This window comes from Carcharhinus amblyrhynchos, chromosome 29, assembly GCF_965287045.1.
Source record: "Carcharhinus amblyrhynchos chromosome 29, sCarAmb.v2.hapA, whole genome shotgun sequence".
NCBI classification, from domain to species: Eukaryota; Metazoa; Chordata; class Chondrichthyes; order Carcharhiniformes; family Carcharhinidae; genus Carcharhinus; species Carcharhinus amblyrhynchos.
In genome coordinates, this window is record NC_137352.1 from 15,611,841 (window position 1) to 15,635,897 (window position 24,057).

The 24,057-nt window shown below is 39.8% G+C and overlaps 1 protein-coding gene across 1 annotated transcript in view; it reads left to right on the top strand.

The window, feature by feature from the left end:
* The window catches only part of snx19b (sorting nexin 19b), a 162,825-nt gene that overhangs the window by 18,873 nt on the left and 119,895 nt on the right, over positions 1 to 24,057 (top strand). Inside the window, exons 7-8 of the mRNA XM_080214626.1 lie at positions 4,728 to 4,914; positions 17,240 to 17,375. Of these exons, the coding sequence (XP_080070752.1) occupies positions 4,728 to 4,914; positions 17,240 to 17,375 (323 nt within the window). The remainder of the gene's footprint in view (positions 1 to 4,727; positions 4,915 to 17,239; positions 17,376 to 24,057) is intronic.

Genomic DNA, 24,057 nt, shown 5'->3' on the forward strand with positions numbered 1-24,057 from the left:
ACATTGACTGTGAATTATTTCATTGGGCTTCCAGAAGACATTTTATAGGTCTGGAAATTGAGTCGTTGGAAAAAAAATTAAACCTGATAAACAAGCACAAAAGTGTTATTGCTTTTCAGCACATCACCAAAGTGCAATAAATGTAAACAGTTCTTCAAGACTTATCATAATGAATATCCAACTGTATTCTACTTAGTTACCTCGTCAAATGTGATGTGAATTCCAACGAGGTATTTATACTCATTAAGAAGCGACTGCATTGATTTTACTGACCATTGCAGGGCGCACATGTTGGTTTATGAGTACCTGCAATGCATGAAGAGAAAAACAGATTCAGTCAAAATTCAGGCTTAGTCTCCAATGTCATATAAATTTAAGTATTGCAGTTTGCAAAATATATTGAACCATTTGGAAATCTGGTTCTGAGATGTAATATCTTGAAGGGAGCAAATACTAAGTTACAATTTTCAATGTTGGCAGCACTATTTTCTTTAACAGTCCCAACTGTTTCCTGCATGGTTTGATGGACAGATTGGATTACAGGTGGCTACTGAGTCTGGATGGTTTGCTCCATTTATGTTCCAAATAAAACTGTTGTTTTCGTTGCATGTGGTATGAAATATCACCTTTTCATGAGTTGGCTTGCCTAGCAAAATCTGTTGTGTATATTCAGAACACTTAGGTTTTAGTTAGAACTGGAAAAATGATCCTGGTGTTTATTGCTTGCCTGGTGATGCTATTAGTACAATATTTTATCTACAAACGACCCACTGGTGCGTGCACATGTCATTCACATTGAGCCTTTTGTGACACAAAATACTGGTAGAGTTTGTTAGTTTATTGTGAGGGATTATCATCAAGAATACTTGAGTTATTCCCTGCTTGGCAAAACAGAACATTTATTATGTATTGTAGAAGCTTCAATTACTAGTGGAAGATTGATACCTCTAGTAGTGCAGTGCTATTGTCAACTTCTGCTGTAGTGAAGGGTGAGCTGAAGTCTTCCAAATATTGTAAAAATATTGACCAGGGTATGCAGTCAGCTGTGAAGAAACGGCCCTAACCATCACCTTGGAAATAGGTTGCCCACATAAGTTCAGCAAGCGCAAGTGTGTAGATTTCCTCTTTTACTGATGACATTTGCACTTTGGCACCTTCTGCAGGGGATCTGTTATGCCCATGAACAGGGCTGGCAGAGGGTTAGGCTGATCAAACAATCAAATTGAAGATTTCTCACAGCAATTTAGGGAGTAAAGTGCAAGAAATATAAATTGCACTGAAAGCGAAATAAAGATTGGGGTAAACACATCAGTGCAAAAAAACACTTTTTTTAATTGAATTAAAAGCTCTGTACTTTTAAAATGTTCTTTTGAGGCAATGAGACTCCATATTTGTAAAGTTAGTTTTTCACGACCAGAGCAAGTATTGAGAAATAATTCTGATAGAGCATGATATTAAACACTCAGTAACTCATGACATTTTTATTGATTTTTGTAGTAAGAATCATCAGAGAATCCCTACAGTGCAGAAGGAGGCCATTCGGCCTATTGAGTCTGCATTGACTTTCTGACAGAGTGTCTTACCCAGGCACTCTCCAGGGTGCAAAATTTAGGCCCTCTCGTGGATGCACTATGCAGATAGTGCACACATAAGTATGTTAAACTAGAGCAATCATTTCTAGTAATTGTATCACTGCAGACTGCAATAATGCATTCTGTGGATGTGTGGGTGCCACAGCAACCTCAGGATTTTTGCGTTTAACATTGCATGTTTGGATGCCTAAAATTCCTGTTGGTTTTACGTTGAAAAAATGACACAGGCAGTCTCACCATTAATGTTACCACATATTCTGGGCCACTTTTAGCAGGATGTTGCCTAGTTTGGAGGGTACTAGCTACAAGAACGACAGAGGTTAAGGGCGACCTGATGCAGGTTTACAAGATTATGAGTGGCATGGACGGAGTGGATAGTCAGATGCTCTTTCCTAGGGTAGAAAAGTCATGAACTAGGGAACATAGGTTTAAGGAGAGTGTGGTGAACGCCTGGAACATGCTGCCTGACAAGTTGGTGGGAGCAGGTACGATAGCAGCACTTAAGGAGCATTCAGATGAATATATGAATAGGATGGGAATGGAAGGATACAGACTGCGTAAGAGCATATGGTTTTAGTTTAGGCAGGCATTATGATCAGCGCAGGGTTGGAGAGCTGAAGGGCCTGTTCCTGTACTGTACTGTTCTTTGTATTATTGCTCACTTCAAGAACCTGCTGAGTTCACCAATGATGTGTGGCAGATTTCTAATCATTCATTTGATTATGGAAACAGACTAATTGCTTGAAACTATAATCACAATAACAGCACAACAAAAGAATGCGTAAAAATAATTAAATCAGATTAGCCTTTTCAGTGACTTTTTTTGTGGGCATAAAGTATGTCCTGAGTGATGATTTCCTTGGTTAAGTTGCAACACTCTATTTATATATTCAATAGTAAATAGGCAGTGTGGGATTGCGTGTTATCATTACGTATTCCACAACAAGAAAGACGTGCTAACCAAAACGCAGAATCATTTAGTGACACCCTCTGTACCCTGTTATTCATGACGTATATAGCAATGATATAATAGAAATGAATCCCTGGATTTAAAAGTAGATATTGAATTTGCTTTATGATGTAAAGTAGCCCAAAGTGAAGCAGCTATGAGACCAGTGGTATTGTCGAGCAAAGCTGTCTGGCAACCTCACACCATAAAACTTTTACTTAATATGAAGCCAATTATATATAGCTATATAATATATGTATGGAGTAGAACTTCATGGTCAGTTGTGGATTTAGAAGGTTTCAGTGTGATCTAATTTAGTGGTTTTAATGCTTTCTGCGTGAGGCCTCCCACAAGAATTGAGTCATCCTGGAACTCGTGCAAATGTTAACAAAATCACAAGGATCCTTTGTCCCAACTTCTGAAAGAACATGTCAGTGACCAAAAGGAAAAATAGAGCTATTGCTGCAGGAAACGTTTTGTTTATGGCATAAAGCAACAGAAAATGTGATAGTAAACCAGTAACTCCAGAAAACGTGCATAATATTGACCAAGTGTGTCTGAATCAGATGATATCTGCAGATCCTTCACAGTTTACGAGATTGATTACTGTGTACTCACCATACATTTGAGTTTATTTAAAGCATTGTCGCCCCTACCCTAAGACACAGCAAGTTTTGTTCATCCATCACCCCTGTTCTCGCTAATTTACTTCCCTTCCTGAACATTTTTTTCTACTCATTTATCTGATGTGAGTGTCACTGGCTAGGCCAGCATTTGTCACCCATCCCTAGTTGCCCTTGAGAAGGTGCTGGTCAGCTGACTTCTGGAATTGCTGCAGTCCCCAAGATTTAGGTACACCCACCGTGCTGTTAGGGAGGGAGTTCCAGGATTATGACCCAGTGACAGTGAAGGAACGGCCATGTATTTCCTAGTCAGGTTATTTTTGCGACTTGGAGAGGAAGTTGCAGGTGGTGGTCTTCCCAGGTGCACCTCTGTAATTATTTACAACTGTCCTCATCTGAGAGTTTTTGAAACCTTCTTTGATGAAGTTTTTGGTTGCTTGTCATAATATCTCTTTATATATTGTAATGTCAAACTTTGTTTAAAGTGTGTTGAATCATGTTAAAATTGCCATACAAATTCAAGTTGTCATTGCTGTTGATGATCTCAATCTTAGTGATAACATAGTCCATAAACTGCATGTATTTTTTGATAATGAATTTAGGCCTACAGTTTTCCCTTTAAGTTGAGCCCTTTGCAATATCATACTGGGTGCTGTCTCTGGAACCTAACATTAATTTACCCGTTCAGATGTTACTAGATTAGGTTGATCTGTAACTGAACTCAATTTATCTGCCTTTTCTCCATTTCACTTGATATCCTTACCTAATAACAATCTCAGTCTTGATAAGTCATGACCCAGCATCCAAGGCATTGAAGTCCTAGATCTCTACTACTGTTCATTTATGGAAAAGTGATTTCTAACTTTACTCCTGAATGGCCGTTCTCAGTTTTTAAGATTCTTCTGCTTTGTTTTATACATTGAAAGGTACATATAGGGATTTTCTGGCTATGTTCACCCCAAGACTGAAAATCCTGCCCGAGATCAACGGGCCTTTGCATGGTCTGCCCCCGCTTCCGCCCGCTATGATTCCTGTGGCGGGTGGGGCAGGAAAATTCCACCCATAATCTTTTGAGAGATATAATAGAACAGCTTATGTTAGTCTGCTTTTTAGAACCAAAAAGTGTACTCTGACAAGGGGTAGCTTTGCAAGCATTGTTTTTCCTGTAAATTGGATCTCCATTTGAAAGGGAGTATTGAACAAAGGTAATTCATCAGACCTGGCATCAAGTTCATGAATGTTCTTGTTCTACAGTGTACTATAATTCTTAAATGATTAATTAAGAATTTTGAATGAACAATGCACTATAGGTTGAAAAAAAACTTGCATTTACTGTATCATGTCCTCAGTAAATTTCATAGTCCCTTACATTCAATAAATTGTTTATTGATGTATAGTCACTTATTATATGGGCAAGTGTGCTGCCAAATTGCTAAAATTATTGCCAGCGTCATGAATTTTCCAGATTTAAGTGATGTGTAAGTCTAAATTTTGATCAAGGTATGTTGTGAATTTGTCAGAACTTGTTCTTGCTAGTATGGCACTGTTATTGTTTCGCCTCAGCTATCTGAAGGCCTGAGCATAGCCGGCATGGAGGATTTCATCTTGGAAAAAGAAAAGTTGCTGAAAAGAACGCAAATTAATTTGAAAGGAAAAGAGTCCAAAGGGGTTTCCACTGTCGAAGCTGATTATGCAATCAAAAAACTGCAAGGCAGCAAGCCACCTTCTTTACACTGTGATTTGAATTCAGGTACGACTGTGATCCACAATGCTGGTATTCTTTTGTGTTGTATGGATAATATTTTTGTGATTCCTGGGAGTTTTATCTAATTGCTTGCATCAACTTTGTCCAAGATATTCTGGTAGGGGTTGTTGCTTTAGTTTTTTAAAAATGTTACTGAGTTTAAAAAAGTTCACATTTATATGGTGTCGTAGCTTACTTATTATTCGCAAGTAGGCTAACATTAATACTGCAATGAAGTTACTGTGAAAATCCCTTGGTCGCCACACTCTGGCGCCTGTTTGGGTACTGAGGGAGAACTTAGCATGGCTAATGCACCTAACCAGCTCTTCTTTCGGAGCATGGGAGAAAACCCATGCAGACACATGGAGAATGGGCAGACTCCACACAAACAGTGACCCAAGCCGGGAACTGAACTCAGGTCCCTGGAGCTGTGAGGCAGTGCTAACCATTGGCGTGCAGTGACTATTACGTTGATAAATGTGCTCAGTAATGACTCAAATGACAATGAAATGACCAATTAATTTACCTTTAGGAATGATTTAGTGAGAGAAGAATACTTTTGAGTTTTGCCATGGTTCTTTAATTTTCAAGCTCCAAGACATATGAAATCTTAGTTTTAAGTGTAGTCCAAAGGGTGGGACTTCCACCAATGCAACAGCTCTGAAGTCCTGCATTAGAATTTCAATCTACAGCACTACACACTGATCCAAGCTGACATGAGGAATAAAATGAGGGATGCAAGATTTTCGTCTACCATTTTCAGTTTATCTTCCTCATTTTCCATCCCAGCCATATATCTCTCTAACACAGTGATTAAAATAGGGGCAGGATTATACAGAAGGAAGCAATCTTCCAGTGCCAATTAAATTTACCAGCTATCTTTCCAAGGACCATTGGGATTTGACTGTTAAAAAAGCTCTAGAATGACACTGACAAAATATAATTTGCATAGTCTAAAATAGCTGTTTTAAAACACCACACTTGAATATTCTAAATGAGGTACACAAGCTACTGCACGATAACTTGTTGAAAGTGACATTGTTGACAAGTTAATGCACAGATTAGGATGGGTTTCAGGGAGAAGACTGATCAATAACATAGCAATTAAACAGAAATCGCTTTGAAACAGTAGCAAGTACAATCGGTCAAGCAACTATTATGGATTGAAATTTGACCAAAATTCTCAGTAATAACAAGTTTTCTTCTGAGGAACAATGTCACTTTTCCCTCCCAGGAAGCAAATCCTTTAAGATGGATTCAAGGAACTTCCCTCATTAGTTTTATTAACCCTCTGCAAACTGAAGAGATGAGATTCTGAACTGTTTACTTGTGTAAATGGATGAACTAATTTATTATCTTAGCTTATTATGATAGGCACAACGTTATCTATCTTCTGATCAGACATGAGATGTATTAGAATTTTACTTACCATCCAACTGTAAGTTTGATAAATATGAGTATGTTTGTCTAATGTTTGTACATACTTATAGATATAGATGGGTACAAAGAGAATGAAGGGATATCAGCAAGGTGGAGTTTAAGTAGAGGATCAGCATGATCTTGCTGAATGGCAGAGCAGGCTTGAAGGACAAAGTGGCTGACTGAAGCTCCTATGTTTTGTTCTTACATCCCAAATAGTAAACGTGTTAAGTTAATTATTAAAGTTAAAGCTTACCTGTCTGTGGGATCTATTTTGTAATGATGATGAGAACAGTTATAGGGAACAAAACTGCATCATAACTACCTCCAGTTCTAAGATTTTTAAAAATCCACATTTATTTTCTTTCAAGTTATATCACAAATATAACTCAATGTATGGTTTTTCTTGATGTACATTTCTTCAGTCTTTCAGGTCAACTGGTAGGTAGTTCAGTGTCTTCAGATTGGGGGAATACCTAAGGGGGGAGCAGGACTTTCCTCTCCTGTTTTCATCAGCTGGGATCGGCAACGTGAGTGGAAAATCTCATGCAATGTCCAAATCACGTCTCATTATCACCCCAGCACCCTCTCCTCCCCCCATAGGAAAGTGTATTCACGTTGGCATGAGGGCAGATTGGTGTGAATTATGACTGATCTCCCATGGCGTGCAACTGGCAGGCAGACCTCCCAGAGGAGCTCAAGTGAGTGCATCTCTCAGAGGGAAGGGGTCATGCCCAGGCAGTACCTGGGCATTGCTCCTGGCACAGTGCCCCCCAAAGGCTGGGGTCAGTGCCCAAGCAGATAAAGAGGGTTGCCTTGGGGGAGGGGTTCCATATGAACATTTCTGCACTGGGATGGCCTTTAAATGTAGCACCATGATCTTCAAAAAGCCAAGTTGCTGGAGTGACATTGTGGGACCAGTCCCTTGCTATTATTTTCTGTGTTCCAACTATACTGTGGAGAATGCTGCCATTGGTGCCACTTTTCTCACCTGCTACTGCTCTAGCCATTTTTGTGGGCTAACTGTGGAATGTGAAATTTTTAAATCTATCTCTGATTCTTTATGGTCTATGTCTCTTCTAGTTCCAAACAAAATGATATAGAATTTTAGCCTGGGAGTTGCCTGTAACAATTCTGCCAACAAGAGTTGGGATGCAATTTTCCGATTAGTGTTGCTCCCTTCACCCAACAGAAAAGGAAATGTGATCATATTTGCCAGAAGTGCCCATTCTGATGACAATAAAGTGACATTTGTGGTCAGCCTTCTTTAGCTCTTGCCTGAAGGTAAAGGCAGGGTTTTAAAAAGAAGGTCGGGCTGAGGGACGTATGAAGAGGTAGAAGAAATTGGGCCACAAGTGAAGTGACAGAGCCCTCTCAAGGTGTTTCTGAATGAAATCTGTTGAGCTTAATTTGAACTAGCATAGCATTTAGATTTTGATGTTATACTTTGGAAAGGCTATTTGCACCCATTGAAAATTAACATTTGAATAACTGAAGAGATTTTTTTACTGTGAATAATATTGTCATTGCTAGAAAATGATGATCACCGGTTGATGGTTATTTTTGCATTCGCTACGATTAATTGAAGTGGTCTATAATCATACTTTTGCAAGAATGTGCAAAGGACTATGAGCAATCTCATTCTGATTAATTTTGAAATGTTAAATGTTCCTGGAAAGTTCATTAAATCTTGGCAGTAAGCATAGCCAAAAATATCTTTGCTTTAAATTAGAATGGATGAGGTTTTGTTTGTGAGGAAGGAAGTTTGTGTCTTTTAGTTAATAGGAATGTGTGTGACAGCTTTACAAGTATGAGTTATTGTCATTGTTTTAGTGAATTATTTTGGAGTATGTGTAGCAGCCTAGCCTTGCCACCCTCTCCATCTCCACCAAGATTTCCAACATTGGTTTTGAATATTCATGATAATTTTAGTTTATTTCCTCTCCCATTCCCTCCTTATCCCCTGAGGTTTATCTGTTTGCTGATGTACAGATGCTAGGTACCTTCTGTTACATGTATTGTAAAATAATAAAAGTTGCTTATATTCTTCTGTGAGCCTAGAGAGTGAGGGTTGACATGGCATTTGAACACGGGGGAGGTGGGGGGGGGGGGGAGCGGAATAACATCTGCATACGATGCTGTCCTTATCTGATGTCTACTTGCATGCAATTCTGGCAGGGCCTGGTAGATGACAGTTTGTTGCAGGGATCTTGACTGATTTTGACCTCCTCCCCCAAACCCTCCTTAACCAATGGTGAATGAGGCCAGTTCCATTATTTCCACTGCCTCTCTGACTGACCTGGCTAATCTAACAGAGACTGAACCCAAGACTTTTCTGCTCAGCTGTAAGATGGATTAACTTGTGGAATCTTTGGGAGGAAACCCATGCAGACACATAGAGAATGTGCAGGGTCAGCATAGACTGTGAACCAAGCCGGGAATCAAACCTGGATCCCTGGCACTGTGAGGCAGCATATATGTAATATAGAAGTGTTAGATATGTCACCTGTTAGAGTTCTGTTTTAACCTATTGATTGAATTGCATATCTTCTTTATATTTTCAGATATAGAATGGAAGTGAGATCTCTAGTTTGGAGTCAAAATCTTTATTAAACTAACCCATTTCTATTCATTTTTAAATGTCCCCCAATTTGAGTAACCCTGAAAGCTGATTATGCAATTTGACCTTCTCACAAAGTGCCAAGGCTGGATGCTGTGTTGATGGGTAACAGTACCAGCTACACTTTAACACTGAAATAGAAGCAGAAAATGCTAGAAATAACTCAGCATCTGTGGAGAGAGAAACAGATGTAATGCTTTTAGGACTGTGACCTGTCACCATGCATACAGCGCTGAGTGGGTCAGTTTAGCTCAGTTGGCTGGAAAGGCTGGTTCATGATGCAGAGCGATGCCAGCAGCGCAGGTTCAATTCCCGTACCAGTTGAGGTTATTCATGAAAGTCTGTCTTCTGAATCTTGCCCTTTTGCTGAGATGTCGTGATCCTCAGGTTAAGTCACTGCCAGTCACAGCCTTTGGTCAATTGGGACCATGGCGACTTTGCCTTTTGCAACACTCAGCAGTGAGAAATCTAAATCCGATCTTCCTAGATTCAAAATTAAAATACAGATTTCAGTTCCGCTGACTTGGTTCAGCCTTGCGGAAGGAGACTGTAATACCAGTACAGAATGACAGTGATCCCGTACTGCTATAGCAGTGGAAATAGAAATATAGACTTAAGCCATCCAGGAAGAATTTTGTTGGAATGTTAATTCTTAAACGCAGCTTTGTGCCAGTAAAAGTATTAAATTGACATATGTCTTAACCAGACAAAATTATCTAGTCTAGACGACTACCAAACTGCAAACGCTGACTTAAATATGCAAAGGGTTTTTTTTTAAGCAAATTCACTTCGGGATAGCCTCACCTGATACTTCAGTAGTGGTGCTATTTTCATTTTCAGAGAATTGCAGCATTTTGTAAATGAGAAACACATGCAAGAGGCAGCATTCAATAAACCCTTTTATAGAGTTTCTTTCAGTACTGGGGCTGTGTGATTACACAATTCTTTATACTGATTTTGGCCCTGCATTGATGCAGGATCTGTACCACGATGAAATTGCCAAACTGACACTTGGCCATTGATGAGCAAAACTTTGCTTCCCTCAAGTAGGGCGTGATGTGGAACCTTTTATTTATAAATTGCAACTGGATTTTCTGTTCTACCAACGCCAACAAGTAAATCGTTAAAATTAATGAGGAAAAGCAGAAAGCTCCAGTGTGCATCTGTAGAAACCTGTATAGTATTTTCTTTTGAGCTCTGCAGAGGGCGTGTGGTACAATATCTGTGATTACTATGCTAATAATTCCACTGAACTTATTTATGAAGGAGAATGTTGTACCTAAACTTTGCGTGATTCATTTTGAACTACTTCTTTCATTTGATATATGAAATGCCAATGCATCAGATTTTCTTTCCGCCCTGCACCCCCCTCAGGCTTTGCTGTAAATTATTTTGATTTTATTTGTATATGTTTCTCTATACGTTCCAAGACTGATTGGAGCACAACCCTCTTCAAGTTCCATCAATCTGTTCTATAATATTATCTTTCTGAAACCTTTTTAAATCCAAATGCTTTTATAAAAGTTTTGAAGTCATAACTGGAATGGGAACTATTTTGAAACTGCATCGTAATATTCATTGTTGTCAGCTAGGTTGGTGCTTCTTGAAACCTGATGAGCAATTATTCAACCATTTAAAATTACTATGATTAAATTCATAGTTTGGCAAATTGCATATTTTGAAATGCAGCATCATTTAAGGCAGGGGTTTCCAGACTACGGCCTCTGGGCCATATTTGGGCCGCATCCATATTGAAGTTTGGAGACTGCTGATTTAAGGGTCGGCATGATCCTTTAAGAGATCCCATGCTAATGTTTTCAAGAGGTAATTTTATTCTTGCACCAAAGTGGGGGGCAATCTCAATTTCTTGTAGTATTTTGTTTGAGAGCTGCAGTGGTTGTGCGGTACGATATCTACAATCGTCCATATTCTAAAGCCATATCACAGAAAATAGGAACATGGTGGCATAATGGTTAGCACTGCTGCCTCACAGTGCCAAAGACACAGGTTTGATTCGCGGCTTGGGTCACTGTGCAGAGTCTGCACGTTCTCCCTGTGTCTGCATGGGTTTCCTCCAGATGCTCTGGTTTCGTCCCACAGCCCGAAAGATGTGCTGGCACTCAGTATATCTGAACGGGTGCTGGAGTGTGGTGATAGGGGATTTTCACAGTAACTACATCGCAGTGTTAATGGAAGCCTACTTGTGACAGTAATAAATAAACTTTAAATCTTAAAAAAAATCTATTTTTCACATGTACACTGATGATGCCCAATTTAACTTACCACTCTCTCTTTAGATGCCTCTGTTTTTGCTAAATTGTCAGATTGCTTATCTAGCATCTAGTTCGGGATCAGCAGAAATTCCCTCCAGGTGAAAGATTGGGAAAAATGAAACCATTGTCTTCAGTCCATGCTCTAAACTCCATTATCTAGCTACAAACTCCAGCCATCATCTCAGAACTATCAGAGCCTAAACCAGACTAATTACTACCTTGGTGTCATGTTTAACCCTGAGACGAGCTTCTGACCACATATCCACCCCTTCACTGAGACTGCCTTTTCCCATTTTTGTAACATCACCTGACTTGACCCCTGTCTCCCCTCATCTGCTGCTGAAAACCCTCACAGGTGCTGTTTCTCCCCTCTCGTCTTCACTATTCTATCTGGCTCCTCATATAAAGGCAATATAATTGCTCCCCCATAAATTTGCGATCATCCAATGTATGGTGTCCTTACCCATACCAACTCTTGTTCAGCTATCACCTCTGTGCTCATTGATCTACATGGCTGCTGGTCCAGCAAAGCCTTAACTTTACAATTAGAGTCATAGAGATATACAGCACAGAAACAGGCCATTTGGTCCAACTTGTCCACTGACTAGGTTTCCTAAACTGAACTAGCCCCATTTCCCTGCATTTGGCCCATATCCCTCCAAACCTTTCCTATCCATGTACCTGTCCAAATGTCTTTTAAATATTATAATTGTACCTGCCATTACAACCCCTGGTAGCTTTTGTGCTCATTTAAAAATACTTCCATGGCCTTGCCCCTCTCTATTTCTCCATTTCTTCTCCCTCTCCTGCACCCTCTCCTTTCCTTCTCCCCCCATGTACTCTGTGAATGGTATGCTTTGTCTTATAGTATGCAAGAAACAATATTTTTCACTGTATCCCAATATATGTGACAACGTTAAATCAAATCACATCTATAATCTCCCTGAGCCACACAGCCCTCTGAGATATCTGCATTCATCTAATTCTGGCCCCTTGAGCGTCATCATCACCACCACCACCACCCTCTCTCCAGCTTTAAATGCCCTATTATTGGTGGCAGTTCCTGGACCTCCGTTCTGCAGTTCTTCTAACCTCTCCACCTCCCTCTCTTTAAAATGCACCTTTAAACCCACCTCTATGACCAAACTTCTAGCCATCGTTCAGTGACATGGCGTCTAATGTTTCTTTGTTACACTCTTCTGGAGTGCTTTGGGATATTTTATTTTGTTAAAGTCACTATACAAATAAACAACTGCTTGTTCCGCTGCTCAGTCCAAGCATTGCAGATCGATATGTTAGCTTCCGTTTCCTGCCTTGGTTTTGTTTCCTTGAACCCCCTCGTCCATCAAAAATCTTATCAACCTCAGTTTTGACCTTGTCAATTAATCCGCCTCAGTTATTTCATGATGGAGGGAGGGAGCTTCAGATTTCCACTACCCATTGTGCAAAGAAGCACTACCTCAGTGAAAGACGTAGTTCTAATTTTAAGGTTGTGCCCCCTTGTTCTGGACCCCTCACCAGAAAAAAAATAGTTGTTCTCAAACTACCCTATCATACCTTTTAAAAAGGTTTAAACATTGTACTGTTATTTTAGTTGACTTACAATTGCCATTATAATGGCTAGCTACAATTTTCTAAGACCAAAATAACATTCTTGGATATACAAATGAATAGAAATGGGCTTGGGTTTTAACTGTGCTGAATTTAGGGAACTGTAATCTATACTTCTCTCCACCAGGTGGAAGTATTCCACTGTTTATTCCACTCATAAGGACTGGAAATGTAAAGATCTAATCAAGCATGTCTATGAATATTTCCTCTTAATTGGTCAAATATTATTTATGATGCTAATTTTATAGTGATTTTAATAAATAGAATTTGCTCCTAAGTGGAGGAGAGGGTGGGTGGGGGCAAATGAAATTGTTTAATGTATTTGAGAAAAAGAAGAGAATACTTTCATTGCCTGCCGAAACAAAAACAGCAGCCATGTTTCACTTTAGCATGTTTCAAGACTTAAAAACAAAATAAATCTTGAGTCTGTCTTCACTGAAACCCTCTGAAAAATTCTCCCTTTGCTGTTGCAATGATTGTTTTTTCTGGAGATATGATTCTAAAGAATAGTTGGAACCCACATGTGACTAGTGCTACTGAAATATAGAGTCATAATCATAGAATCCCTACTGTGTAAGAGGAAGCCATTTGGCCCATTGAGCCTGCACTGACAATAACTCCATCCAGCTCCTATCCCCGTAACTCCACATTCTTACCCTCCTAATCCCCCTGATACGAACAGACAATTTATCCACCTAACCCACACATCTTTGGACTGTGGGAGAAAACCGGAGCACCCAGAGGAAACCTATGCAGACACGGGGAGGAAGTACAAACTTCACAGTCAGTGACCTGAGGTTGGAATTGAACCCGGGTCCCTGGTGCTGTGAGGCAGCAGTGCTAGCTACTGTGCCACCGTGCTGCCATAAAATTGTAAGAGTTGGGCAGAATTTGGCAGTAAATAATCATTTTCCATTTATGTCTGTTACTCCTACCCAGTACAAGTTCAGAATGTTGCCTGTAAACTTGACTTGTAACAACATTATCTGAATTTATCCAGAGTAAATAATATAGCATTCATGGGAATTACGTTTATAATTCTGAGGCTGAAAGACAATTTTATATGCTATGACGATTATTCTGCATGCATAATATGGTGGTTAATTCAATCCAAAGCAATAAAATTGTGGAAAAAGATGATTAAACCTGTTTTATAGTGCCTCAGAACATCCCAATGTGATTTACAGTCAGTAGACCACTTTTGAAATATAAAGTAACGTTAAAAAGTAAAGCTTATTTATTAGTCACAACTAAGGTTTACAGTGAAGTTATTGTGAAATTTCTCTAGTCGCCACACCATGACGCCTGTTTGGGTCAATACACCTAACCAGCGTGTCTTTCTGACTGTGGGTGGAGACTGGAGCACCTGGAGGGAACTCATGCAGACACGGGGAGAACGTGCAAACTCCGCACAGACAGTGACCCAAGCTGGGAATCAAACCAGGGTCCCTGGCACTGTGACGCAGCAGTGCTAGGCACTGTGCCAAGAAATGTAGTCATTGCTGTGTAGGCAAGCATGGCAAGGCCCCACCTACAGATTAATGAGTGACTGGACAATGTGCTTTTGTTGGTGATCGTTCAAGAAGTAATTTTGGTCAGGATGCAGGTCAGATTCTTGCTGTTCCACAAATAGTGTCACCTGATCTTTTACAATTTCACAGACAGACAAGTAGTGCCTTAGTTTAGTGTCTCACCAGGCAGACAACACCTCCCACGTTGAGATACTACTTCTGTGCTGCAGTGCACTGTCACTTTAGGATATGTGCTCAAGCTTGTATTGGAACTTGAACCAGCAGCCGCCTTGATCAGAGGCAAGAGTGCTACTAGCTGAGTCAAAATGACACCACAAAGAGTAGCTGGGAATAAAATAAACTTTTCACATAAATACTTAACAGTACAAGATAAATCCCTTTATCTCTGAGAATCATTGAATCAATTGCAACTGCATCTCCTTGATTGTTGCTGCATTGTATACTAACATTCCATATCTGGCTTTGGATGAGCAGAATGTTTTCCAGTTCACACCAGCAAGAGTAGGGCTGTCCTGTTGAGTTCTGTCCAGAAATTCTGTGCCTCACCTTTGATTCTGTTCCAACCCTTGGCACTTATTTCTGCTGTTAAGAGAAAAGTGAGTGAATGTACTAACATTGACCAGTTTGCAGTAACTCTTCTTAAGTCGATGTGTTACATAGTGAGATAAACAAAGGGGGCACGAATCAGGTGAAGGTCCAACACAATTTTATTGAACACTTTATCAAGGAAAAACAATATTTATCTAACTCTACTATCGCATTTATAGTATTTTACATCAATATCTTCACAGGACTCTTCAGTAAACAGTCTTAAATCTCTAAGTAGATAGCTCCTGTAGATTTGTGACTATCTACTTCTAATACATGTTTCCAAGGATTCGTTACACTCTATCCATGCGTCTCCATCACTGTATTTGAGCTGTTTGTCTGAAAAGGCTGGTAATATCCATTCAGTAAGGAGGGTACAGGCTGTTTCTCGGTCTTTGAGTGTTGACTGACATACCCAGGTCCACATTTGTTGATTTGGGCTTCCACTCTCATCTAAGACTAGTTGTAGTCTTCATTTTGTCTCACTCGGCTGGTCTTAAGGATCTTGTCAGTCTGATGATGCTCGTCACAAGCACAAGGAGCTGGAAGTACTGTGCTGCTTGGCTGCCAGTCGAAGATGCACTTTGGAAACGCTGTTGAAGGAGGTGCAAAAGCAGAGAGAGCTGAGGTTGCCCCTTTTATCTTTGCACCTTTCTCAAAAATTCTGTGGCCTGTGCCCAATACTAGCATTGGGTGGGGGCATATTTCCATATTTGGATGTCGCAGAACATGGTTTTGAACCTTCAGCTGTCAAGCGTTGTCCTTGTCACGCCAAGCTGTAAACCTGTATGACTGTATGCCTCTGGCCTCCTGAACTGGATGCCACCAAGTCTGCGTAACATTCTTCCAACAAAGCAGTTTCACTGGAGGTGTAAACAATGGTTCAGTCTGAAACAATGCACCTGGCCAGGCTGTTCCAGACCTGTCTGGTTTTGAAGGAAAGTTGATTGTCCAAGGCCTGGCTGCATGAAAACTGTCTGTTCCAGCTTTGCAGTTGGCAAATTAGAGTCTGGCTAGGTTTAAACTAGGCTTCCAAAGTTAGGGGTTTTATGCATGCTAATGAAAAATATTCAATATTTCTGTAGCAAACCAAGTGGTCACAGTTCTTCTGACCACAGTTCTTCTGAACCTAACTGTGTGCAGCCACTTAACTGTAAGCTGAGTTTGTGTCAAATCAGAAGTTAGGTTCAGTCTCTCACCAACTCTATTTTCCTTTTGGAATATTGTCTACCTCTCTTCCCTTTTGCCTCTGTCTGTTGAAATCCTCATGCGCTGCTATGGCAATTTTAGTCTCAACTTTATCATGAGCCATCTGTGCTAGTCTCCTGAACCTCACCCTACAGAAATTCAGGCTCATCCAGAACCCGTAGCCGATCCAACGTTAGTCATCTGAGTGACCTTCCTAGTTCTCCCTGCCTTATTTATGTATACTCCTCCAGTTCTCCACTCCAACTTTGCATCAGGTGGTGTGCCCTCACGTTCTGAATCCTCTTTCTAAACTGCATCATCTTGACACATTTTCCTTTTGCTTTCCGCAATCCCCATAAAACCTATCTCTTTGATCAAACATCTGACCACCTCAAATAGTGCTTGCTTGGTTTCTAATTTATCCTGTGTGAAGCATTTTTTGACAAAATAATCCTTGCAACAAGGATGTCAATGCAAAGCCAGAATTTGTAGCTCAACTTAGGAATATCTTGGTATGGTTTAGTTCTAAGAGCTTGCTATTTGTGAGTTGTGCCTTCAAGTACAGCCATGATCCTTAACAAGGTGGCGTAGTGGTTAGCTCTGCTGCCTCACAGCGCCAGGGGGATGAGTTCAATTCCAGCCTCGCTTAACTGTATGTGTGGAGTTTGCATGTTCTCCTTGTGTCTGTGTGGCTTTCATCCGAGCGCTCTGGTTTCCTCCCACACTCTAAAGCTATGTGGGTTAGGTTGATTGGTCATGCCAAATTGCCCCTTAGTGTCAGGGGATTGGCTGGGTAAATACATGGGGTTACAGAGATAAGGATTGTTGTTGGTGCAGGCTCGATGGACCAAATGGCCTCCTCCTGCTCTGCATGGATTCTCTGAACATGGCACATTCCATCTTAATAGATATATTTGATTGTATATAAACTACAAAAATAGTAAATCTGCCTATTAGATGCAGGATGTGAAATATGTTTTAAGGCAGACATAGTAAGAATCTGATTTGGTTCTTATCTTTCTGATTGTGAACATTTATTTACGATGCCATTTATTTCTGGTAACTAGCTAAAGCTCATTCATTTTCCATTCCTGTTGAAGGAGAGGGTTCTGAAACAGCCTTGGCAGACGTGGCATTGGATCTCCTTTGTTTGCTGATGAAAGATCACTGGAGCTGGCTTTGTACTGAGAACATGCAGAAAGTCATTAGGCTGGTGTGTGGGACCCTGATAGAAAGGTAGGTGAGTTGCTATACACGATTAGTTCATGCACAAAAACAAATGCTATCTTTGAAAGCTGAAACTTCGTTCTGCATGTTATAGTTGAGTCAGAATTTCCAGGTTACAATCTGCCAACCCAACACTCAACTAAGTAAATCAAGGTAACCATCTGAGTAGCTTCCAGGTAAGATGCGTTGGAGCATTAAGTATTTAGGGTGCGTACAGATGAATGGAACCAAATGGGGATTTTTTAAGAGAAACCTTAAATTGAACTGCTGGTGAACACAATGTGGCGGAGAAGGAAATTACTAAAAGAAAACCTGTGTAATTCCATCACTCTTATCTGTTTTCTGAAGTCCACATCTATGGCTTAGTGCGTGAATTGAAGATTAGTTTGAGGACTTCAAATTATGAGGAAAATTTACAGAAGTTGAACTGGCTTTACTTTGAAGAGTTATTTTTAACACGACGGAACCCAGCCTTTCCAACGTTGCAGAGGGCATTGACTGAATTGATCTAGCAATTGTTCGGCATTATGGTTCAAATACCATGAGACACAAGTTTCACCATTAGAGCTGAGAGAGTATTTGCACTGGCTGGGGAATCTAGAACAAATGGACACAGTTTCAGGCTAAGGCGCCAATCATTTAGGGCTAAGATGAGAAACTTCTTTCAAAAGTTTATGAATCTTTGAAATTCTCCAACCCAGAGAACCTGGGGCAGGGAATCATCATTGAATATATTTAAGGCCGAGAAAAGCAGATTTTTGGGGCCTCATGGAATTAAGGAATATGGGGAAAAGGCATGAAAGTGGAGTCTAAGCCTAAGATCAGCCACAAGCGTATTCGATGGGTGAGCAGGCCTGATGGCCTTCTCCTGCTTTTTGTTTCTGACGTTCTTAAGAAAATTAAGACCGGTTATAAAAAAAAGCAGGTAATGCCTTTTACCCATAATCTAGTAGAGTTGCAGCATGCATTAACAATTAGAGATACTTTTGAAAAGAGAAAAGATTGAGGAAAAAGTGAGCATATTTTCTTATAAAGTTATAACAACAATTATCACACTATTATCTTAAATCAAATCAAAGACAGTGCTTTTAAATTTTACAGGAAGGAAAATATATTCCACACTGAGCATGTCATGGGGTGGGAGTTAATTTCTGATAATCTTATTTAGCCTGATTACATTTTCCTGTTTCCAAAAGTTCTTATATTCTGTCTTAAAGAGGTTGTTATCAATTTATAGTTTGTAACATTTATAACAATAAACCTTTACACAGCAGCCTGTAGTTTACCATACCATGCTACTGGCTCTGCCAAATAAGACTGGATTTTTCAATAAGAAATCACAATTAATTTTTATTGTTTTGTTTTTTAAACTCATTTCAAACAGCACAATGTGTTTAGCAAAGCACTCGTTTGTGTCATTTTAACTTGAAAAGCAGCAAAAGTAATTCTGTTTCTTATAAAGCCTCTCATGGCCTTTTCTTTATCACAAAATCTCATTTAGTCCTTTTAGAAATAGTTATGATGGTCAATAAAATTCTTTGTTTATAGCAAATTTGTTTGCAATAAATTTATGATGAAATTTCAGTGGTTCATAGAAAAGTAAAGCTGTCACAATATTGCGACATTTATAAATACTAAATCTGAGAACTTGTGGTGTCCGAAGATGTGAATGGTTTACAATATCTGGAGTGCAATTGAGAAAACATAAGATTTAGTGCTGAAACTGAAATAATAGTAGATGCCAGTGGTGCAACTATATTGGAGCAGCATAGGCACAAGCACATTTAGTTCAGGAACACAAGTGTTCAGCACTTTTCGGGGCCCAATCTGTATTCAGTGTTGAGTGGACCCTGAAAGCAGCTGCAGGTGGGATTTGGAGCCGGCTTTTCCATTTCGTGTTCAGAAATGCACTGAACCATTGAAATGCTGCAAATGAACTTGATGTGAAGTGTTAAGTGTTTGTTTATTCATATCACAAGAAGGCTTACATTAGCACTGCAGTGGAGTTACTGTGAAAATCCCCCGAGTTGCCACACTCACGCACCTGTTCATGGCCAATGAACCTAACCAACATGTTTTTCGGACTGTGTGCGGAAACCAGAGCACTTGGAGGAAACCCACACAGACACAGGGAGAATGTGCAAACTCCGCACAAACAATGACCCAAGCTGGGAATTGAACATGGGTCCCTGGCGCTGAGAGGCAGCAGTGCTAACCAGTGTGCCACCGTGCCACCCTAAGTGAATGATATTGAACAGGGGTGAGATGCTGCCTCTCAGTGCCAGGGACCTGGATTTGATTCCCGGCTTGGGTCACTGTCTGTGTGGAGTTTGCAAATTCTCCCTGTATTTGCATGGGTTTCCTCTGGATACTCCAGTTTCTTCCCACAGACTGATAGGCATGCCGGTTAGGTGCATTGACCTGAACAGGCCTGAACAGGTGTGTGGCGACTAGGGAAACTTCACATAATTTCATTGCCGCGTTAATGTAAGTATTACTTGTAACTAATAAATAAACTTTAATATCAGCCATGTGTTGACTAAAAATTTGGTGTGATTTTCATACATCTGGTATAAATCCTTTCAAATTACCATAATTATTAATAGTCTCTGTACTTATTAGTTTAAAACTGGCAGTTTGGTTTCTGTATTTAGTATTTCTTTTCCCTAATGGCAGCCTTCAAGGCTAAATATTGGTATGGTATTCTTAAAATTTATAGGTTATTTCCGCAATTACCAGTTTAATATTTCAAAAGATAATTGCAACAGAAAGTTTATTCAGCAATGCTTGTCAGCTTGCTTGCAGTTTACTCGGAGATAATTTTACTTATTTTTCAGATTGTAAATTTTAGGTTGTTTTCCTGCTTTGCCTGTGTCACTAAAATGGTTCAGGGACAAAGAGAAGCTGGTGGGACAACAATTATTCCATTGAAGACCAAACTCCTGTATTTCAGCTATTTAAAATGTATTTAAGTATAAAGGACAGAACTGCTATAAATTGGCATTTAATTACCAACTTCATAATTTTACACAAATGCATTTTTGCCATCTTGCCTATCATTGTATTCCACATTTTTATAAAGAAGATTAGACTATTGCCACTGTTGTCTTGGAAAGTCTTGTACTAATCCATTAAAGTGGAAGCTGTGTCAGTTGCTTTAACTTGACTGATTTCCCCAGTCTCCTTGTGGATCACTTCACGACATTTAATATTCCGCTTATGTTTAAGTTCACTGATGATTAACAAATCAAATCTTGCTTATCCATCAGTAGAAACCAAGGATTGCAGTTTTGATTAAGACGATGAACTTATTCATTGGCTGCCAAATCAAATCTAAGGAAGGAAAATGAGGGGCTCCTTAGACTAACAGCTAAAGGAATATTAATTTTGGGCTGCTATGGAGAAAACCATTCTAAATTCAGCACCTGATTTAACAGCTTAAATATATTATTCCTTGTATTCCAAAGAACAGAACAATGCTGAAGTGTTTTTCTTAAGGCAGTAGTAAGAAAGCAAAGTGACAAAATGCAAAAAATAAGTAAGGAAGGTATCTTTATCTTCTTCGCATTACTTTGGTCCTTTTAGTACTTGGGGCACAATTGAATGTAGCCTGTCGTGGCAGGGGCCATGGTGGCAGGGCCCTCTTAAGCATGGAAGAGGACCCAAAATAACTCTGCTGGCTGTGGCAAAACCTCTTGTTAAGTCAGAGGGACTGATGTGAGATTCCCAGCCACAAAGACTGGGACACTCTGCACCCTCTCTTTTCCCTCTGTGTTACTTACTCTATGAATGGTATCCTTTGCCTGTATAATGTGTAAGAAACAATACTTTTCACCATATACTAATACACGTGACAATAATAAATCAAATCAAAAATTAGGTCAATTTGGTTTGTTAATGAGCCTAACTCATCTTTGACCTGCGGTCATTCAGTGATTCTGGATCTCTGGTGGATGCATCTCCAGCAGCTGCCACTGCTCCCAATGATGTGACAGCATTCAGGAGCTCCCAGCCTCTGGCTGGCAAATCTTTGTGAGCAGGATTTTCCCTGAATCTCAGGGGTCTGCTTCAACGTATAACGCTATGTAAATTCACATTTTATGTTTGTAGACAAAAGGAACACGAACTCAGCAAGGCCAGTTTATGTAGAACCTTGGTTTTAGCACATTGATCCTCAGTACAAAAACCATTGAGGTGCTGGACCAAATGACAACACTTTCTATTAATTCCTATTCAAAGCAAAAACTTTGAAGCCAACATCCTCTCGATAACATTAATGTCCCTCATGTCAAGAGGACGATATAGAAGAGAGAAACGACAAGTTGGGATGTGGCTTCAATGGTAACATCTTGGTTTGCTGTCTGCACAATGACATGCAAAGAATTGGTGTTAAATTTCAGATGCAGTTTCAGGGAATGAGTAATAAGTTCAAGTCGGGAAAAAGAAAACTCGATTACAAATCTTCAGCTCAAGCCTGGCCTCCAACTTTCCCATCTTCTGATTTCTTCGTATTGTTCCCATTCTGGATATCTTATGCTGCCTGTTTGAAAAATGTAACAAGGTTCATTTTGAAGGGGTTTCTTTCTCTATCACTTGTACTCTCTAATAATTGACAGTCTTCCTCTACAAGAGCAAGAGAAGACGTTGAATAAACAACACTGGCAAGAAGCCACTCAGCTTCAGCTGCTTTTATCTTATTGGTCAGCCATGCCTCAGTGAGTGGGTGGTTGCACGAACAAAATTGTCCTGTATTATAATTGGAAGAAACAGGTGGAACGGTAATTCATGATGCTAGAGAAACAAAAACAAATGAGCAGTAAAAACTTACTTGCTGAATAATAAAACTCAATTTTTCAAGTTACTGTCAAGATGTGGTGGATTCGAAGGTTTGGAAAATATCCTTCACAACTGAAGCAATGAGAGATGCTGAAAACATTAATGTTGTGATGCAGCCACCTTGGAACAATCCTGCTGGCATTCATATCTTCTGTGACGTTCTTATGCAAATTTCCATGTAATAGGGCAGCCGTCCCTAGAGAATCAAATATCCTTCCTCTAAAAGAGCGTATGTTTATATAGTGCCTTTTTTTGAGAAGGAGATGATGAGGATTTTTTCCTTCCAGAGGATCATTAGTATGTGGAATTCTCTTCCTTAGAAAGCAGTGGAGGTTGGGTCATTGAATTAATTCAGGGCAGTGTTAGACAAATCCCTGATAGACAAGGAAGTCGAAGGTTATGAGGGGGCAGACAGGAGAGTGGAGTTGAGACTACAAACCAGATCAGCCATGATCTTACTGAGTGGCAGAGCAGGTTTTAAGGGCTGAATGGCCTTCTCCTTCTGAGTTCTATGTTCATGATCGCTTGACATCCCAAAAGTACTTTATAGTTAATGAAGCACTTCTGAAGTGTTACTGCTGTAATACAGGAAAGACTGTTTGTTTCTGAATTTGTACAAATGAAACAATCCAGTTGACAGTTAAATTTGTGACGCCTTTCACTATGGAAGTCGTTAACAAGGCTTCTGAAAGTTCTTCTACCCCTTTGACTAGAATGCAACTTAAACATTCTGTTGACCTTTAAATCCTGAGTAGCAAACTATTTCATATCTCCAAATGGAAAAACTACCAACCCCAGGCCTAATTCATTCACAATGTGGTAATTCAACTGAGCATACAAACTTGGCCAGTTCAATGCTTGGGATTTTGGGCTGTCAGTCCTAACACCTAATGCCAAAATGGACCTGTCAGTGTTAGTACTCTAGAACAGTGATTCCGAAGTAGTGTGCTGCTGTGCCGTGAAAACCCCCAAGTGTGTCATGAAAAATGATTCAAAATTCATGCATTAAACTAAAACAAGCCTTTGCTTTCAGCTCTGTGATTGGGAAAGAGCCCCACATACGTGGTTTAGATTTGTTATGTGGGTCAGGCCTAATCGCATGACCAACAGGACTTGGAGCTGAAGACAGAGATCCCGTGCACCCACACAAAAGCAAAGTCTCGAAAAGGACTTAAAAACCCTGGGAGAAGTGAGAGAAGGGGAGGTTAAAAAAACAGGTGTGAGGACAGGGAGAAGCTAAAACAGTTCCCAGTAAGGGAAGAAGACAGAAATTTTTTTTATTGTTTACAGGTGTGCCATGACACATAAAAAGCTAGGAACTACTGCCCTAAAACTTGAAAAATAGCCCTAGGAACCACATTTAAAGCCAAAAGAAAGAGTCAGTCTGCCATTTCAACTACTGTCTTGAGCTAGAGCTTGGAGAGAAATGATAGAAATTCTATTTGATGGGTGCAGGAACAGAATTGCTCTTCAGTAATCACAAAGTAAAACACAAAGTACCTTATGAGTTTTATTCTTGGTTCTGACCTGTAATAAATTAGAAGATCTAAATTGTAATGAATGATATAATTCTAACTTTGCAAAATAATTTCAATCCACTGCAACTCAATAAAGCAAGTACTGACACCAGCTGTGAATATTGAATAGCCAAGCTTTAATACGATTCTGTCCCTCACCTTTTGAGAAGCTGAACCTTTGCTAAGGTTCTCCATTGAAGTGGCAACACTGGGCAACAAGAAATGAAAGATGTGACATATTGGTTTCTGATTTGCTGGATCAGCTGAAGTGTGAAATGTAAATTGTTTGTGTGGACCGCCATGTTTCTGTGCACAGCTTATAACTTAGCACGTTAAGC